Source organism: Nestor notabilis, unplaced genomic scaffold (assembly GCF_000696875.1).
Source record: "Nestor notabilis isolate BGI_N333 unplaced genomic scaffold, ASM69687v1 scaffold297, whole genome shotgun sequence".
NCBI classification, from domain to species: Eukaryota; Metazoa; Chordata; class Aves; order Psittaciformes; family Psittacidae; genus Nestor; species Nestor notabilis.
The window spans coordinates 72,571-92,642 of NW_009937549.1; the positions used below are offsets into that span (position 1 = coordinate 72,571).

General features: G+C 36.9%; 1 protein-coding gene across 1 annotated transcript in view; it reads left to right on the forward strand.

The window, feature by feature from the left end:
* The window catches only part of USP34 (ubiquitin specific peptidase 34), a gene marked incomplete at its 5' end in the record, with an annotated part of 113,733 nt that overhangs the window by 54,378 nt on the left and 39,283 nt on the right, over window positions 1-20,072 (forward strand). The window contains 15 exons of the mRNA XM_010018858.1: window positions 192-401; window positions 1,013-1,138; window positions 1,931-2,053; window positions 2,180-2,263; window positions 2,558-2,644; window positions 4,309-4,509; window positions 5,527-5,609; window positions 6,823-6,863; window positions 7,813-7,937; window positions 9,051-9,203; window positions 9,407-9,511; window positions 10,655-10,710; window positions 10,810-10,930; window positions 14,242-14,425; window positions 19,216-19,379. Coding sequence (XP_010017160.1) covers window positions 192-401; window positions 1,013-1,138; window positions 1,931-2,053; window positions 2,180-2,263; window positions 2,558-2,644; window positions 4,309-4,509; window positions 5,527-5,609; window positions 6,823-6,863; window positions 7,813-7,937; window positions 9,051-9,203; window positions 9,407-9,511; window positions 10,655-10,710; window positions 10,810-10,930; window positions 14,242-14,425; window positions 19,216-19,379 — 1,863 coding nt within the window. The remainder of the gene's footprint in view (window positions 1-191; window positions 402-1,012; window positions 1,139-1,930; window positions 2,054-2,179; window positions 2,264-2,557; window positions 2,645-4,308; window positions 4,510-5,526; window positions 5,610-6,822; window positions 6,864-7,812; window positions 7,938-9,050; window positions 9,204-9,406; window positions 9,512-10,654; window positions 10,711-10,809; window positions 10,931-14,241; window positions 14,426-19,215; window positions 19,380-20,072) is intronic.

Genomic DNA, 20,072 nt, shown 5'->3' on the forward strand with positions numbered 1-20,072 from the left:
CTTAAGTGAAAGCAAAACCAAGCTTTAATTATGGCAGTTGCTCAAAATGCTGCTCAGTAAAGATTTGACCACAAAGATATTGATGTAGTCTTTAAGCTTTTAATTATGATCCTGTTGAAAACATTCCATGGCTTATCATATGCATTTTTAAAGTTGTCTCTCTCCTCCTTGTTGTTTCCCTCTGTTTCTAGATGGTGTTTGTATCTCTGGGTGCACCAAGGAGAGAACGTAAGGGTGAAGGTGTTCAACTTCCAGCATCCTGCCTACCTCCTCCTCAGAAGGACAACATTCCAATGCTTTTACTCCTGCAAGAACCTCATCTTACCACCCTTTTTGATTTATTAGAGATGCTTGCCTCTTTCAAGCCTCCTTCTGGAGAAGTGGCTATGGAAGATAGTGAGGTAATTTAATTTTATTAGAATAATTACATTTAAGTCTTATTGCATCTATTTTTCCTGTCTAGCCTCCTTCTGTGTACTCTCTTCAGTCACTAGATATGTTTATTGCCTGTAGATTCACATTTCACATGTAGTATAACCATTACTGTGATGTTTCTGATTTTTTTAACAACATTGTTCTGATGTGTTTATTTTAAATGTTCTAAATAGTAGAAGCTATAAAAAACTCATTCTTAAAAAAAGTATTGATTATTTAAATAGATGTGGTGACTAATAATGGGAATTGGCTTGAAGAAAGGTTTGTAAAGGTATTTATTGCAAAAACTCAAGCTTTATGTCTTATATGCCATCATTAGCTTGTGGGAGATTAAATAACTGCTTATTTGAACCAGTAGTTTATTTTCAAGTTTTATTTACACTCCAGTATTTCAAAATGTATAGATGTCAGTTTCTTGCAGGTTCAGTGAGACTTCAGTTCTTCTTCATGTTCTATCTGTAGATTTTCATTAGATAGGAAACAGCTTCTTCAGTAAGAATAAACACATTTTGTGACTTTGAAATCTTACTCTCACACTGAAATTCACAAAAAAAATGGTTGTTCTGTGGTTTGTCAGAGTGCAAGGTGTGAGGAACTCCATCTCCACGCAGAAAACTTATCCAGACGAGTCTGGGAGCTGTTAATGCTGCTGCCAACGTGCCCTAATATGTTGCAGGCATTCCAGAATATTTCAGATGAGCAGGTGAACAAAGAATGCTTGTTTTATATGTTTATCTTTATTTTATGTGGAAGTTTTAGTGTTTAGTGGTCTAGTTGAGTTTTGCCCAAATAGGAATATTACATAGTATATATATTAAGTATGTTACGTAAACCTAATAGACAAACCTAATAATTCATATGAAACTAAAGAGAGATCTCATTTAGCTCTCAAAATTTGTTTTCATGATTTCTTTTAAGAAAACTATTGAATAAATGAAAAGAACAATCAATATAATTGTCACAATATTTTGGCTAGAATTGAAACAGCAGTTTTCTTCATCTGCAACCTTGCTTGAACATTGTGACTCTTTTGATAGTAATCCTTTGGTACTCTCTTCTGTAAATTCAAAGCATGGGTACTTACCTAGTTGATTTCTTGCCCCATAGATGAAAATTTTGCCTCTTTTGAAGTTGTTGAAATTACATATTAACAGTTGTTAGATATTATTGATCTTTATGGACATGTGTCAAAATATTTGTGGGAATTACAATTTAGAGCATAACATTTGGCTTCCTCTGCTTTAAACTTGTGTGTAGCTTAGCTTATGATAATGTTGGAGGTGTACTTAAATTTCATTGTGGAATGCACATTATTCAAACCATTAATCATGTATAGAAATGTGCTTGAAATTGCCTTCATTTCAAATAATAAATTAAATTAAACCCCAAATAATTTGTCCATGTCACTTTAAAAATCCTCTCTTTGCATTTTTTAGTTAGCTCAGCATTGCATATAATTGTGTTAATTGTTTTCTGTCTTTTTTCATCTTTTAAGGGTAACGATGGCTTTAGCTGGAAGGATCTTCTGCGGATAAAAAGTGCCCATAAACTTTTGTATGCACTGGAAATTATTGAAGCTTTGGGAAAGCCCAACAGGAGAATAAGACGCGAATCTACGGTAATAGAGTTTCTTGCACAGAATGTGTAGTTTTCATTCCAAAGCAAAGTATATATTGAGGAGCTGATTTTTAGTATTTTAATTCCTTATCTGTTTTTGCAACAAATTGTTCTTGTTTATCTTTAGGGAAGTTACAGTGATCTTTACCCAGACTCTGATGACTCGAGTGAAGATCAGATAGAAAATAGTAAAAACACGTGGAGCTGCAAGGTTTGATTTTCCTACAGTTTTCTGTGATACAAAGTATAGTTTTTCCAAAAAGATAGGAAACGAAAACCCATTTAAAACATTATCTATCTTAAGAGTTTTTGGTCTCAAATTTAGGTGTAACACTTTCATTTTTGCTGTGCTAGCAGGCCTGTAAATTTCTCTTGTTTTTCATAAAATAGCCAGGTGAATAGTTTACCATTCATGCATTTATAAAGCTTAGATTGGTATCTAACTGAACTTTGTGGTGTTTCTGTATTTGCTTTTTCTCACATTGGTTCCATACTGTACTTACAGTTTGTTGCTGCTGGAGGGCTCCAACAGTTATTAGAAATCTTCAATTCAGGAATCCTCGAGCCTAAAGAACAAGAATCATGGACTGTGGTAGGTGTTCATTCCAGAATAACAGAGCTGTCATTTGTTAAGGCTTTCGTTTCTTTCTGCCTTCGTTATAGTTACTTTTCTGAAACAAGTGAAATAAATGAATTCTGTAATTGAAACCACCAGAGTCTATGCAATGGCATCTTTTTCTGGAATATTTTCTATTCCCAGAAGAATTTATTTTCTTTAAAAAAATCTTTATACTTCTACTTTTTTGTATTTTAAAACCACCCTTTGTGTTTCTGTGTAGTTTTGGTTTAATTTTTTGCCCAGTCTTAAAAAACCTAGTTTGTAAGAATGTAAAATGGGAGATCATGAGAACAACTTAGAGCAAAAACTGGGTTCCATCTTTAGTGATGATTTCAGCTGCATTGATAATACTATTGCATCTCCCACTTCTTTAACAAAGTCATAATCTGCCAGACAAGGAGAGGATGCTTTAATTTGCCTTTTTCCTGCTTGTTTCAGGGAAGGTTATTATTTGGAAACTTTTAGCATAGTCTGTTTTAAAAGCAGTAATCTCTTAATTATCTTTCTCTCTGAAGAGGCCGAAGAAATACCATTTCCCCTTGGCGGCATTGGGACAAAAGTGGTAGCATTGTGGCTGTGGTGTCAATAAAGACACTTTGCAGTGATGAACATTATTAGTCATTCTTATATAATGCCTTTTTCGTCATTATTCTGTTAATTAGTTTGAGCTAAATTCATACCATTATGAATACTTTTTTATATTAGAGTTAATTTTTCCCTTTTATTTTCAATTCTATGGCATTAGATTAAAAGAAAAAATAATTAAATATCTCAAGCTCTGAGTCATAGGTACACAAAAAGGTGTCAACGCACAAGCATACACATGTGTGTATGAAACTGTTGCTGAAGTGCTAAAAAGTAGGCACATATAGTCTTAATCAAAAATTTGATACTTTCTAACTAATTTTGAGGTATTTGTTCTAAAATCAATTATTTCAATGCTATAACAAATGCTGTGACAAGGTGCTCTATTGTATTATCCCTGGCAGTGTTCAAGGCCAGGTTGGATGGGGCTTGGAGCAACCTGCTCTAGTGGAAGGTGTCCCCTAGATAAGCTTTAAAGTCCCTTTTCAACCCAAACCATTCTGTGATTACTGTCAATTTCACTCTCATAACACATCTTCTTCTGGTGGAGCTGAGCAGGTGCTTGTTTGGTTGTAGCCACACAGCTGAGCACTGTGAAAATTGATCTTGAGAGTTACTAAATGAATGAATGGTTTTCATCTAACAAGAGATGTTACAATGCAGAATGGTAGTTCTGTCTCTGCATGGTTAAATAATACTCAGCTTGAAAGCACTTCTGTGTCCCATACTTTAAACCCTGTGCTATAGTTGAATACAACGCAGGAAAGGCTCTTAGCTATTGAGCTTACCCCCTCTGTGTTATATCATGCACTGAATAATAGAATGCCTTGAATGCACCTGTTAAGAGGAGTAGGTCATGAAAATGTTTTCATTATAACTAAGCTTTTTTTAAATACCCTTCCACTTTGATGCTATTCTGATGAGGTTTTGCCACTTAGTTCTAGCTGTTTATACCTCACTTAGGCTTTTCATTTCAAACCCGTAGTAGGCACAGGATTATTCGTAAAATAAATCCCTGAAAAAGTAACATTTCATTTTCTTCTTATCCACAGTGGCAGCTAGACTGTCTCGCTTGCTTGCTGAAGCTGATATGCCAGTTTGCAGTTGATCCTTCAGATCTGGATTTAGCTTACCACGATGTCTTTGCCTGGTCTGGTGTAGCAGAGAGTCACAGGAAGAGAACATGGCCAGGCAAATCAAGGAAGACTGCAAGTGACCATGCAAAGGGCCTTCACATACCTCGTTTAACAGAGGTAAGAGATAAACAGTTTGTGAACTGCTTTGTTGTGTGAAGCCTTTATTTTGGTACTAAAATAATGTAGTGGAAAAGTTACTAACATTAATCAGTATCCTACATGTTATTCTCCTCTAAAATTACCTAAACTGTAAACTTTCTTTCCACATCCCTGCATGCTAATTCCCTAATGCAGACCAAGCAAACATAGTATTTTGGCATCAGAAATACATTCACTGTAAACCCATTGCTCCTTGGGCCCAGGACCAGCTGTGCTGCCAGAAAGGATAGATCTGAACTGTGAGCTGGAGGCAAGCGGTCTGTTCATCGTTATACATGGAAAGACCTTAACTATAAGTATTAGGATCTGGTTTTGACAAAACAGATCCCTAAATTGCCATAGCTACAATGATACAGGGAAATTATTAAACATATTAATTTTTTTAACGTTGGCTGTAAGTGCTGCTACTGGTTTTCAATTTTTAATTGTCAGTTGATGAATATTTTTGAGTGCAGTGGATTTGTTATTGGAATATTTTAAAAGACCTGCTTTTTTGAATTGAAAATGCTGTGTAGCCTGTCAGGTTCTGTAAAGATGAAGAATCTAAGTGAATGTATAGTCAATAAAATGTGTTGATCACAGAGACAGGTGAAACTTATATCTCCAACCTCATCCTCAATCCTGTCTTCTCAAGCCTAAGATTATTAGACGTGAATAGTCTCATCTTTTTAAAGAAATACTGTGATTTTGCTTAAAGGAATGAAGAAATGATTGATTTTTCTATTCAGTTAAATTGTCTTTCTTAGAGAACTAGAATTACATTTTAGCATATAGACTTAGTCAATGAAACACAGGATTTTAGATGTGCTTTAATAAAAACAATATGGGTCGTAACTATGGAGATGCTATGATTTGTCTTCCGCTAGGTTTGTTTTAGATTCACACAGTGTGTATAATTTAAAAACAGATCAAAAAGCTTGTTGTTATATTAACTGTTGTTTTTTTTTTTTTTTCTTTTGACTTCAATTTTTAAAGGTGTTTCTTGTACTTGTCCAGGGAACCAGTTTGATTCAGCGACTTATGTCAGTTGCTTATACATATGACAACTTGGCACCTAGGTACAATATCTTCTTATTTTTGTAATCAAGCTAATCAAGTGTGCACATTTTCATCCCTGCTTAAATAGAGTAAATGGCTCTTTCAGTTGTAGTCCCCGTTAACACCCATATCAGAAATTTAAGTCTGTAGGCATTAGACTTGCTTTTCTTGGTCGCCTCGTCTGGTATTTATCATACCCTTATAGGAGTGAGAGCGAGGAGAGTGGTGAGAACTCTCAGTGGTCAGTGTATAAGACATAGAGCAACAGCCTATATGTGGTATGTATGCTCTCATAAATTCCAGTGCAAAACTGTTCCTTTGTTCTCTCTGTAGCATTCTCAATTTCAAAGTAATGTAAAGGAGAAATGGAAATAAAGTAACTTCTATGTTGCTTCTTCATCTGCTGGTTTCAACTTATTTTTCACATCCTAATAACATTAGCTAATTACTGCTGAAATTACCCTGATTGCTTTAGTGAGTGTTCATGTACTGAAGGCACAATTTTACCTTCAGAAACGGGCTACTAGAAATATTTGTCCTTTTTGCCTTTTGTCCTGAGAAAAGCAATTCTCTGTAAAACTGCATTGTGAGTCAGCCTGATGGTAGGGAGGTCAAGGGTTTTTTGGTACATTTGGTGTTGTAGAATTACTTGATTCCAAGTAACAGACCATGCGTTTTACTGTATTTTTAAGACTATTGAGGACATTCAGAGCATTTCCAGTCAAGCCTGCAAATGTACCTAACTTTAACCTCTAGTTACGTTGCAGGAGTAATTTTGGATATATACAGTAGATGGTTTTGGTTGCATAAACTTCTGTTGCAATTTCTAAAAATGCAAGTGGATAGAAACATTTAAAGTTTGTCTAAAGTTTGCAAATGTTTGCTCAAAGTGCAGTTCTTTATGAAGAATACTAGCTTTCTTCTGTATTAGGTCAGTTCTTGGGTCTGTTTCACATCTCTTTCTTAGATAAAGGGGTTGTGGGTGGGGTTTTTTTTTTTCACTTTCTTGCAGTCAGTAAAGCTTTAAGGGGGTGACTTGAAGGTTTTCATAGTTCTATTATTGTTGCTTATTTTGAATATTTCAGGAACTTAATCCTTTTAAGATGAACATTTTCGTTTTCTTAGTGAGTACTTCAGAGTAACTGTTGTTACTTGTGTGTACTTGTATTTCTAAGTGATACTCTGTTGTGTTCTGTGACAAAGTTCAAATGGCTCTATCTTCTTCCTGTTTAGGGTGCTGAAAGCTCAGTCTGATCACAGATCAAGACATGAAGGTTAGTACTGCAGAACAGCTATATGTTATGAACTAACAGTAGTGAGAACATATTGAAGACAACTATAAAAGTGTGTTCCTTGGTAGTGTGGGAGTTGTTACATGCCAAGTGGAAATACATAGAGGTCCCAGAAGACTTGCCTGGCTTTCCTTCTCTGGAAATTGTTTTATATGAATTGCAGTTTTGTACTGTAGTGGCCTTCATCTCCAGAAGAGCTGGTTTTGGTAGGAAAACCAGTTGTCAACTTACCTTTCAAAGAGCAGTATATATAACATAATAGAGCCACCAACAGTCACCTTTGTTCTGGTTTACAAAAATGATGCTGGGCCTAGAATTCCTTCGAGCTCCCCCATCTCTTCCTTTTGGGGAGGTTTCTTAAAAAAAGGTCTAGATGACCTGTGTCACATTAAGTCTGTATCAAATTAATTGTCAAAAATACATCATAGGTGTGTATAAATACAGGTATGTCCTGTTAGGCTTATGTGTTGTCTTCATTTTTTCCACTTTGTTCTGTCCTGTGGATGCTAATGTCCATGAACTCAAATTCTCAGTAAACGCTATGTATCACCTACTAAAGTCTTACTTTTAGCCCTTGAGAAGAAAGGAGCAGATACACAAGTTAGTCCAGGGAAACAGTCATGTTAAGACATGATGCATCCCATTAGCAAAGCACCAGCTCACTGCTGAAGAAATAAGAGATGCAAGAAAATTTTGTGCCCAAGATTGGTAATACTTTATCTAGTTTAATTGCCATCAATAGTACAATGGTCAGGATTTAGTGAGCATATTGGTAAAATTCTGAGTTTAGGTTGTATCTCTTGTGCCAATAAAGATTTAGTCTTATACATTTGTATGACTGAAATGTGTCATATGTGCTAGAACTGTGCAACTCTTCACCCTAAAAAGCCTGTTCTGTTAGTGACAGTGTGATTTACTTCTTTTCTTTCAGTCACTCATTATTCAATGTGGCTTTTGGTGAGCTGGGCTCACTGTTGTTCCCTGGTGAAATCCAGTCTGGCAGACAGTGATCATTTGCAAGACTGGCTGAAGAAACTTACTCTTCTTATTCCAGAGGTATGTTAAGGGAGAGGTTATTGCATTACTAATTAGTGCATAATATGGAACGAGCTTTACTTCGGTTTCAAGCTGCCATTAAATTCAAAACATGTTGTTTCCTGCTAAAAGTAGGCAGGATCTGACTCAGTGACTTGCAATCCTGTATAAGAAGTAATCTGTTGCAGTTAAAATACCATGTAAGAAGGCACATCTGTGGTTGATTGCAAACCAGTTTATAAACTCTTGTCTTTGTTCTTGGCTTCTGTATGAAGGTAATTTTTTCATGGTAATTTGATGAAATTTGTGGGTGATGCCATCTAATGTGGATTAGTCTAAATATACTTCCCCCATTAGGTATTCTTTTTTCACTTCTACTTTCTATCACAAAAGGAGACGAATGAGAGTTAATATAAAATGTTTATTACCAAATCTTTGCCTGGCTTGAAGTAACTCTTTCTGATGTAAGAAAAACTTGAATTGCATGAAGATACGCACAGCATAAAATGTTTGTATTTACTAGTGATTGCTTAAAGGTGCAATATGGACATGATGTGGTAATTATTATCTTTTGTTTTATTACTCAAGCACAGAAAAAGCTTACATGCTCTCTCTGCTTAACAACCCTGGAAGGCAAAGAGTGCAAACTTCCAAAGCTGGATTAGAGATAGTTTATGGATACTTTTCATTGAAAAGGAATAAAAGAAAGAAGAAAATAATAATTCTAGGGAAATTAAACCAAATAACCATGTAGTTAGGAAGGAGTAAGTGCTATGTTCAAGCATCACATAGATTTCCCTGGTTTGCACAGATGTGATGCGTTCTATTGTAGTAACTACGTAGTCTTCTATTTATTAATTGGCTGTTACCTTTAATGTAGAAAACACATAACTCGAGAGACATGGGGCACAGGCAAGTCAGCTTTTTTGTTAGGAACAGTATCTTTTGTTCATGCAAGTAATTTAGATGTATGTTATTTGTACTATGTGTTTTTAGGAAGGCATATTCTACCCTGCATAACATGATAGATTTGGAGAGGAACTTATTACTACATACATATGAAAGAAACATCAAGAAGAAAAAAGTCTTCTGATTAATGTTTGTAATCATTTAATTCTTTTGTTTTTCATGAAGACTGCTGTTCGCCACGAGTCTTGCAATGGTTTGTACAAGTTATCTCTCTCTGGTCTGGATGGAGGAGACTCAATTAATCGATCCTTTCTGCTGCTGGCTGCATCAACGTTATTAAAGTTTCTCCCTGATGCTCAAGCTCTGAAACCAATCCGGGTGAGGATTTAAGAAATAACAGGATTTTGTCAAAGATCTATTTAAACTTCCTTTTGTTAATACAAAAAGAAAAAATGATTGCATTATCATGTCAGACAAATTATCTGGCTACGTCTGACATCGTGTTTCTGATACACTGAGATATTAAGTCTTTTGTTCCTTTGTCTGAAGTGCTTCAGACCAAAAGCAATTTCTTTTCACAGATAGAGGATTATGAAGAAGAAGCAGTGCTGCGACCAGGTTGTAAGGAATATTTTTGGCTGCTGTGCAAACTGATTGATAACATACACGTCAAAGATGCAAGTCAGGTAAGGTTTGCTTTGTATTCACGTGAATGTTTGCTTTTTAAAATGTGAGTATTCAAAGCGCTTTTACTGCAGTATGAGACATTTTTACTGAAGATATGGTGAACTGCTGTGAACAACTCTTGGATCTTCTCCATCTCCCAGCATTCCCTACTCTCTGATGCGTATTTAGTAGCTCTTGGCCAAAGGAAGCTTCAGATACTGAACCTGTAGAATTAAGAAGGGGGAACAGGTATAATACACAAAGAGGGTGAACTTATGTGAAGGTGACAGACACTGGGAATACTGTAAATATCTGTGACATTTGCTGTTGATAATTTCAATGTGGTCTAAGGAGGAGGTAATCAAGTATTTGACTAAAGCTGAAAGAGGAACAAATGTCAATTAACAGCCACTTAACACAGGTTAGAAAACTTATTCACAACTCTTGAAGCATCTCAAGAGGGTTAAATTACCTTTTGGGCAAACTCTGCAACTGCTTGTGCTGGCTCATGGCCCTACATAGATCTTTCTAGTTCATTCTCAGAGTTGTGGCAGGAGTGCGGGAAGGGAAGGAAGATAAAACCTTAATCCTAGTGTCTCCAGAATGGAAGAGTCTTGTCCTCTCCTGACTCTGAATATTCTCAGTAGAGGCAAAAATTTTGCTCCCTTCTTCCCCCCACCCCTCTTCCTCTGCTTGGTTTCCTTCCATTTCTGTTTTATTACTTGAATCTCTTAGCTATAGGCTACAGTTCTGCCTGCTGCTTCTACACGTTGCTCAAGCAAGAAATGCTAATGGGACTTGTAAACCTTCTGACGACAAACTGTGTTCTTGTCAGAAATAACAATGAAACATTTCTCCTTAAAATAGTGCTATTCCACTTTTTTGGGTATGGTGTTGTATTTGTGGGATCTGGAATTGAAAGAATAAATATTACTTAATTTGAACTGTATTGCATTGATTTTAAACAGTTTCATCTCTGTATAAAAATGCATTAAAATATTGTTGCAAGCATGCTTGAAAGATGAGTTTTAATTGTCCCTGTGTGCAATAACAAAATTTCATCTGAAAGCATAACCATAGTTTCAGACTAGTCTTATAAGTTGTAATTCATGGAGTTCATCATTATTTTCCATTTATATTCTATTTTCTTTATTTTTAATCAGACAACACTGCTTGATTTAGATGCACTGGCAAGACATCTTGCTGACTGCATCCGAAGGTAAGGTTTGCTAACAGTAATTTCTCTTGAAAGCTGCATTGTATTTATTGTTAGTGGGATAGAGTTTTGACATTCCTTTGTATATATGTGTATATATAGCAGAGAAATCCTTGATCATCAAGATGGCAATATAGAAGATGATGGACTTACAGGACTACTTCGCCTTGCAACAAGTGTTATTAAGCACAAACCACCATTTAAATTTTCTCGTGAAGGCCAGGTAAGAAAAGACCACAAAGAGATCCAAATAGTGTCATCTCTTGGTACTGTACTTCCTTCATTTCACCTATTTTACACCATTTTGATTGCAGGCCTCAGTATATCATATTTCTAGCCTTAGGATGGTAGATAAAAACACACATAGAATCACAAAATGGTTTGGGCTGGAAAGGACCTTAAGATCATCCAGTTCCAACCTTCCTGCCATGGGCAGGGACACCTCACACTAGAACATGTTGCCCAAGGCTCTGTCCAACCTGGCCTTGAACACTGCCAGGGATGGAGCATTTACCACTTCTCTGGGCACCCTGTGCCAGCACCTCACCACCCCCACAGTAAAGAACTCCCTTATATCTAACCATATTAAAAAGTAGCACATACAGTCCCTTTCCTTTATAACCATATTATATTTCAAGGTAGAGTTCTTGCATCCTTGAAATGTTACTTGTTTTCATTTATTGCCTTTAAATGTTTTTAGTATTGATCAGCATCAGCTGATTTAAGTCATTAACAACAGCTGCTTTTTGACCTGATCCTGGGTCAGTTGTGATCTAAAAGTAGCTTTTAAGCTCTACATCTGTATACACCTGCTACAAGACTATTATATTCCACCTGTGCTTGTAAGATGGGAAAGTGGCCAAGCAGGGGAAGCTGCTGAAAAATTTCTGCTTTGTGTTTCAAGGCCATATTTGTCCATTAAATAAAAACCAAATAAAAACTTTGTGGTGATGTTTTCACCTGATTTAAACTGATGTTTTTTTCTGTAGACTGCTCAGAGCTTATGATTCAACCTTTAGTGAGGTTTCACCAGGAAAACAGTCCCCTTTATCCAATTAGGTTGTATCTATCCTGTCTGTTTACTCTCTCTGTTATCATAAAAATGGCCCTGAAGGTAATTTTACTGACCAAAAGTTTTAACAGTGTTCACATTGTGCACTACCTAACAGAAAGTTACATTGCTAACAGTATTTTAACAGACTAATACTGTGTAATTCTCCTGGAATAAGTGTCTTTTAAGTATGGAGAGCTTGCAGATTAAGTCAGAGCAAGAATTCAATTCACGGAGTGCAAAGTGGAGGCTGATGTGGAAATTCAAATAGTAGCTGTACACAAAGATCACATTTATGTAGCTTGGATGTGTGAAAAGTATAAGAAGAAAACAAAAGGGAGGCTTAAGTAGAGAGGATTGATATTATACAGAATCCTGAAATGTGCTGCATGTATGAAGTACATCACAGGGAGACCAGGAATGTGATTGGAAAAATGAATGAATGTGGACAGAGTGGTATCCACAACAAACTGCTCACAAAGAACTTGGCTTTGCTGGCAGAGGAGGAGGTAGTACATTTTCTGAGACCAAGTCATGATCTAGTATTAACTTTTTTAATTCTATGTACAATTAAGAACACTTATTAACTGCACATTATAAAGTGCATTAGTGAAGAGTTTTGTATTGTGTTCAGTGTAATAGAACAGGGTTGTGAAACCACCCGCTTCTCTCTGAGCAAAGGCTGGTGAAAAAATAGCCAGGGAAATACACTGGGAAATACTGAAGATACATTAGGCTTGCCCAGAGGATTCTGATGCTCTGCTGGGCCTTTCTTCCCTGCTAAGTCCTTCTCTGAGCAAAATGATCTCTAGTGTTCTTTGTCTTCCCTGCTCCAACTGCTTCTCTGGTCTGGGACACCTTAAGGTGGCTGTTGTGTTAACAAACCTGTTTGAAGAAGGCTGCAGCACAGCACTGTAGATGAGACTGTGGCTTAGTAGATACAGCTGGTCTGCTGATGAGCTGTAATCGTCTGAACCTGACAGCTATGATTAGGAATGAAAAGGAATCAGTCTGTGCCCCACAAGCATTCTTGATGCAGACTAGCTACTAAGAAACCAGGTATATATTTATTTCTAATTTTATGTGTTTTCTTTCTCCAAAGTGTGGAGAAATCTGGAAGAACTTTAACTATATTGGCAGGGAGAAGACATTTCGTGTTACTCAGTTATAACCATAAGAGCCTGCTTGTAAGATTTTCTATGATTCTGTGATACTATGGTTTTACATTAAAACTGTAGGAATTTCCCTGCACACTGGAACAAGGCTTTTTATGGTGTTTTTGCTGTGTACTCTGCAGAAGGCCATTTGTTGAAATATTTAGAATTTGGATTTTACAGCAGAGCCTGCTTTTTAACATTAAAAGGCTTCATAACTGAATGTACCTGAGCAGGGAAATACAGGAAGAAGTTTACTAATTACAGTGTAGAAATTGTAGAATGAGGTGTAATAACTGGATTGGCAACTTGCGCTCTACAAGCAGGGAAGAATCTGTCCCTAAAAAAATCAAGATTGACATCTTTGGGGGGAAAAAAGGCAACGAAAATTCTGCAGAGGTAGAGGATATATGGTCTGATTATATGGACAACTAAAGTGATACACTATTAATATGATTTAATGATTGAACACAGTTTGTTAAGACTGCAGACATTTTACAGAAGCAGCAGAGTGCAGGCGATGGATCATGTCAGCAGCCCTAGACATAAAGTGTGCACGAGAGTTGCTGGTTGCTTATGGGTATTTGTTGAAATACTGCTTTATAAATTCTGCTCAGTTTCTTCTTTCTAGGTCTGTCATTATACCACTGAAATTCCTAATTATTAATGTTCACTTCATAGCCGAAAGTTGGCCTTTTCACCATTCTGCACTTCTTGGAAGGTGCTATAGTTGTGGAAGGAGGTACTGAAGTTCAGACAGATCGATCTCATTGTTTTAGTGTATTAATCTGGGACAATAAAGATAAATAAGTGTATAATAAGTATTTATCATCCAAAGGCAGCCTGACTGGGCACAGCTATCATGCCTTTTATAGTTCAGTTAATATTCCAAACATGAAACATTACAAAGATACGCTTGCAGTACACATGGTACGTAATTTAGGATGTGTTTTAAGGTTAATTAGCAATTCATAAAACTCAAATCAAGTTATTAAGGTTATGTGCTGTCTTTCACTAGGAGAAACTGGTCTTAAAGTTACTAAAAACATGTGTGGTTTGTGAAATCAATCATGAATCAAGCATAACTGGTCATTCTTTTTCACTGGTCATGTTTCTCTTTAGGCTATAGTGTGGTTACAGTGCACTTTATGTAGTATAAAGTAAGTTGTTGAATTTTCTAATTCAGAACTTGTATACAAGTCAGAAAGTTGTGTAAATCATAGGGGTCGAGAAAGTCTATAGAAGGTTCTAGAAGACTGTTAATACATGACTGTTATCTTTTAAGAATGTGTTCAAACTGCTAAATGTGCCAATCGAACTGTTTTATAGGAGTTTCTGAGAGACATCTTCAATCTTCTGTTCTTGCTGCCAAGTTTGAAAGATAGACAACAGCCAAAATGCAAGTCACATTCTTCAAGGGCTGCTGCTTATGACTTGTTGGTAGAAATGGTAAAGGGGTCCGTGGAAAACTACAGGCTGCTCCACAACTGGGTTATGGCACAACACATGCAGTGTAAGAACCTTTATTCATATACAGATTTTGAATATTCAGTTTTCCACAGTGGACATTCTTGGATCGTTTTGGTTTGGAGTTTTGGATTTATAAAGTTCAGTACATAAAATATTAGTGTATTGGTAATATGGACTTCCATTAAACTGAATAGTCTCACTTCCCAAAAGTAGCAATGAAGTAAGACACTGTTGCCACTAACACTGCTCTTAAAATTCCACTTTGTAGCTCTACTGCACATCCACATCAGCAGTGTCACAGAGCAGATGTTGGCATCTTTTGCTCACTTAGTAAATGAGTGGCTTTAACCCCATGTATGATTTTCAGATCATCTGTTGTTAACTCTGGGTTATTTAAAGTATGCAGTCCTGTTAAATGACACCGACACACAAATAACTTATCTCACAGATAATTGTGAGAGTGGATTTTCCCTCTTTCATCAGCTTGTGCTGGATTTTAATTTCTGTTTTCCCTTTCTCACATGAAGAAATGGGGTAAGTTTGTACATAAACCGAAGTCTATAAACCACAGTGAAGTGTGCTGGTTATTAACAGCACTGTCGTGTTTCCAGAGTCTCTGATTAATCTCTGCAGTTGACTTCAGTCTGTACCCACATGTCTGCATAGAGTGCTAATACAATTTTGTTCTGCCTCTTGGCTTTCATGCTTCCTGTGTTTTGGAAACACAATCCCTATGTATAATATGTAAATTACCAGAACTAGAAGTTACTTAATATTTTATCTTTGATTTGCAAATTCTCAATATGCATTTTTAACTTGATAGATTTCCTTTCACATGCCTGGTTTAAATTCCTGTCACCTGAGGATCTGTAATTTATTATAATCTATGGAATTGATTTAGCGCCTCACCATTCAGGAAGCAAAGGAGAAATCTGATCGTATTAATGTTTTGTGTTCTGTACTCTAAAGTCTCCTGTGCTCAGGGAAAATAGCATGAAGAATATATTTTATGGAAATATTGGGTATTTCTGTTTGCTGTGAGTACACCTGCTGCTGCTGAGGTTGTCTGTATCTCTCCAGGTGCAATCATTCATTTTTCACGGTTAATATCTTCCTCATTCCAAATCCCAGTAATTCCTACGTGCTGAAGTTTTCTGTCACATCTACCACAGTTGTTACTTTCTTCCAAATAGTCTTCTCTAGATTTTTTTGTTCCTTCCTGAGTTCTCTAGAGCCATCTGGTCTGTGCTCCTGCTCCATATTCAGTGTATCTCAGTTTCATGAATGCTAATTTTATTACAACTGGCAGAGTGCCATTGTCTCTTCCTGATGTGCGACTGACACAGGACTTCTGATACCTCATTTGTTTAAAGTCTTATTATTCCACTAATGTGATCCAAAGATGCTTAAAACTGGATTTTTCCACTTACCTCAGTAATCTTATTAGTCTTTAAAAATCTTAGTCGTAGGCCTGTCTCTGTTCCTCTTAGAAGAAATATTAAGGAAAATATTACCTGTTTCCATCCTGAGTTTGGTTTTAACATTTTCATTTTGTGGTTCATTGTAGAAGTTTTTGATCCTGCCACTCGTACAGTTGTTGTCCTCTATTCTCATCAGTTGCTGTCTCTGCTGTTCTACCATGTTTTCGTCCTTACTGATTGAAGTCAGGATGCTCTTACGAGATGGCTTTAATTCAATGCAGCAAAATAAAGTGAAGTTTTCAAAAGGAAAACATCTTATTAAAGGCTCTCTACTCTGTTTTCCTTGGGACAGAAAAAGATAATAAAAAGAAAAATAGGGCTCTAATTAAAAATACTGTTACTAAGACTCTATTCTGGCAGTCATATTAAAATGTACGACTGTACACTGTTGTTCAGACTTACAGTAGTATGAATAATGTAAAATAGTTGTAGTAAAGTGTCAGCAGTATTTTTTCTTCTTTCCACTAATCGAGCTCCCTTCACTGATGAGTGGAAGAAGAGAATGACGTGGGTGCTCTTTTCTACTTCACAGATACCTGGTTTTCACTGAAGAGCTTCAGTACATGATACTGTAGGAAATGAACTGCTAAGTAGCTGAGTCAGTGGACTTTTTTCCTCCTTTTCTCAACAGGGCTAACAATTAATGCAGACTCTGATCTTCCTAAAGAGGGGATTTAGATACCCTCTGTTGTTGCTCATAAAATTGCAGCGTTTTGGAGTTTTGCTTTCTTCAAAGACCAAGACTAATAAAAGCATTCAGTTCAAAGGAGGGAAACAAGACCAGCTGCTTTGCTTCCTGGAAGTTTAAGATAGTGTCTGGTGTTACATTTGGAGCAGAAGCATGATGAGAAGGTGGAGTAGAGAGACATATACAGTCATTCAGAGAGGAAGAAAATGAGTTTATTTTGCTTAAAACAGAATGTGAATATTATAAGTTTGGTTACAGGTTTCCCTGTATCTTTTCCTGAGAAACAGCTGATCTCTGTTACGACAGTGAGGAATAAAGAAGATAGATAGGCTCAAATTTACCTTTCTGGTTAAGATCTATATGGAAGAAGGAAAGCTTTCATTATGAAAATGAAGACAAGTCACTTAAAAATCCCAGGGTGGAGAAAACAGGATCTTCCTGATACATTCCTTGTCAAATTTCTGAAAGCCCTTTGTCAGACTGAGGGAGGAAGATGCTCCTGCCTGTTCTCATGAAGTATAAAGTAGTAATCTGGGGTTTTTTTGTAATTACAGCTTGATGAACTATAAGCAGCATGATAGATGCTTAGTCCTTACATCAGAAAGACTGAATTAAGATGTTGCAATGTAAAGGTTTCAGTTAAAGGAGGGCATTTTGTGGTGTTCTGCCATGCTAATTACTTTTCTAGGAGGTTAAATGTGGAGGAGAGGTTTCTTTCAACTGGCTGATCAGCCCAATGTAACCAGGTAACATGAGGTCACCCTACTGAGATTTGTTGAAATAAAAGAATTAAAATGTTTTCCTTCCCTACTTGAAGCTGCAGGGCTAATAGTTGTTTTGATGCCAATGCCAAAATGAAGATTACAACACTTATTTGTTGTGCAACAGAACATCTTGTGGCTCTGGTCTCTGAAGATGTGAGGATCTGTTCAGAGGATGCCAAATAGTTTCCTGAATTTATAGCTGGTAGTATGAATTGAGAGGAATCCTTAATAAGCCTTTAATCTCTGACAAAATAATTAAGGATTTAAAATGCAAATCTTGAACCCATGTGGCTTTTGTGGATTGCAGAATGAATCCAGGCTACTTTTTTTGCCTTTTTCTCTGTGTATCTGAACATACACTTCAATAGAAGAGGTGAATTACTTGTAGGGACGCTGCCTTTTTGGAGAATGGTATCTTTGGGTAGGAACAGCAAAGCTAGATGTAAGTTTTTGTGTCAAACTTCTTGCATACCAAGGAAAATAAGCTGCAGAATTTCTTTGGATACTGGATTAGTTCCTCTCTAATTCAGTGCTTGTGTCATCTAGTTGCCTCTGCAGCTCAAAAGAGTAATTGCCCATTCCATTCTCCTGCGTGGGATGCTAGAAAGAGAAGCTTGTCAGTGTCTAGAAGCACTACTAATCACTTACAAATGGTTTGTCTAGTCTGGTTGCCATCTTCTTGACTGTCAGATGAGGAGAACTTTCCCATTCTTCCGATTTCTTGGCAGCCATATCAGAACAAGGCTTATTAAGAAGACTGTCTAGTGCCACACTGTAAGAAACAGATTGCTACATCTGGTATGAAACACAGAGGAATGGAAAACTTGCAGGGAAAGAAAATGATTCTCTAGGCAATTGCCTTCTTGCTCACCCCTATTTTTCTCGTAGATTACACATTCCTTTGGTTTATATGGCTTTGTAGCGCAGTAAAAAACATTTCCTTCTCTTCCTATAAAAACTGTTCCCAAGTTTACTCAAGCTTGTGTATAGCTACCCACTTTATTTCACTGCACTTTTGTGTCTTACCTCTGATAAGCCTCTATCCGTCTTCTATACTGGTCGAAAGATCTTTTGCTAGTCTGGCATCCTTTATAGAATATGTCATTCTGAAACCAGCTTCTCTTCTGAAAAGGGAGGTCTCACTTCGTGTGTGGTTATCTCTGATACTGAATGTGTGCTTTGTTACGTGAAGTTTGTCTCTGGATAGTAGAAAGTGAGTAATTTTTGTGCTGGAGGAATGACTGGTGTACATTTGGGAGCTCCTAAGTGTGGTGTGTGATGAGTTAAAACTATGTTCTCAGTGGTTTAGGCAGTATTAAGTGAGCTATGGTTGGCTTGTATGGAATAATAGAATGGTTTGGGTTGGAAAGGACCTTAACATCTGCCATGAGCAGGGACACCTCCCACTAGACCATGTCACCCAAGGCTTTGTTTAATCTGGCCTTGAAAAGCAAATTATAAGAACAAATTTCATATGTTTATTATGTTTAGAATTTATGGATGCTCTTGATAATGAAAATGTTATGTTGTGGTTTTACAAAGCTTCAGTTTAAAGGGAGAGGTTGGAAGACCATTACTATGTGTAATACTACCACCAGAACAAGCGTGAGAGATGATACTCGTCATGAGCAATGCTTTGGACGACACAGCAAATCACTTGCAGCCCAAAGTAGTGTGGCACCTAGAAAGGCTTGCTGCTGTATTAAGTGATTTTCCTGATGTACTTACAGTGCATCAGGAACAGTCTGGCTCATGTCTGTAAATGTAAGACTGCAGAAACAGGATGCATTTTATTAACGTAAACGTAAGGCTTTTAATTGTATGTAATTGTATTGGTGCTTTTTTAGATTGTATTGTGAATTTATTTCTTTTCTGCACCTGTGATTCATATTTTCTACAGCTTCCCATGCACCTTACAAGTGGGATTATTGGCCACACGATGATGTTCGTGCTGAATGCAGGTTTGTGGGTCTAACTAATCTTGGAGCAACGTGTTACTTGGCATCCACCATTCAGCAACTGTACATGATACCAGAGGCCAGACAAGCAATATTTACTGCAAAGGTATGCTTCTGATAGAAGTTTAAACTTAGACTCAGTGCAAATGCTGATAAAGTATAAACTTACTTTTAAGACTTACTACTTGATAAAGAATATTTCTTCAGGATTTAGTTTGCTTTTAGTTCAGTTGGATTCTTTTGCTGACATCTAAAGTGAAGAGTTGTCTTTTTAGTGTATTCGTAATGCGGTAGGACCTTAAGGTGCATTGTGATAATACATATTCTCAAAAGCATAATTGTCTTGCTATCACCTAGATTTGTTCATGTTTGGTTTAGCTGTTCCTTAACTCCTAATTTGTCATTTTGTTAGGATAAATGTCATTCTCATCAAATGTTTGTAAAGGCCCACAGCATAGAATCATAGAACAGTTAGGGTGGGAAAGGACCTTAAGATGATCCAGTCCCACCCCCCTGCCATGGGCAGGGACACTTCACATTAGATCATTTCACCCAAGGCTCTGTCCAACCTGGCCTTGAACACTGCCAGGGATGAAGCATTTACCACTTCTTTGGGCAGCCTGTTCTAGTGCCTCAGCACCCTCACAGTAAAGAACTTCTGCCTTAGATCTAACCTGAACTTCCCCTGTTTCAGTTTGAACCCATCACCCCTTGTCCTATCACTACAGTCCCTGATGAAGAGTCCCTCTCCAGCATCCGTGTAGCCCCCTTCGGACACTGGAAGACATGTATCTCATGC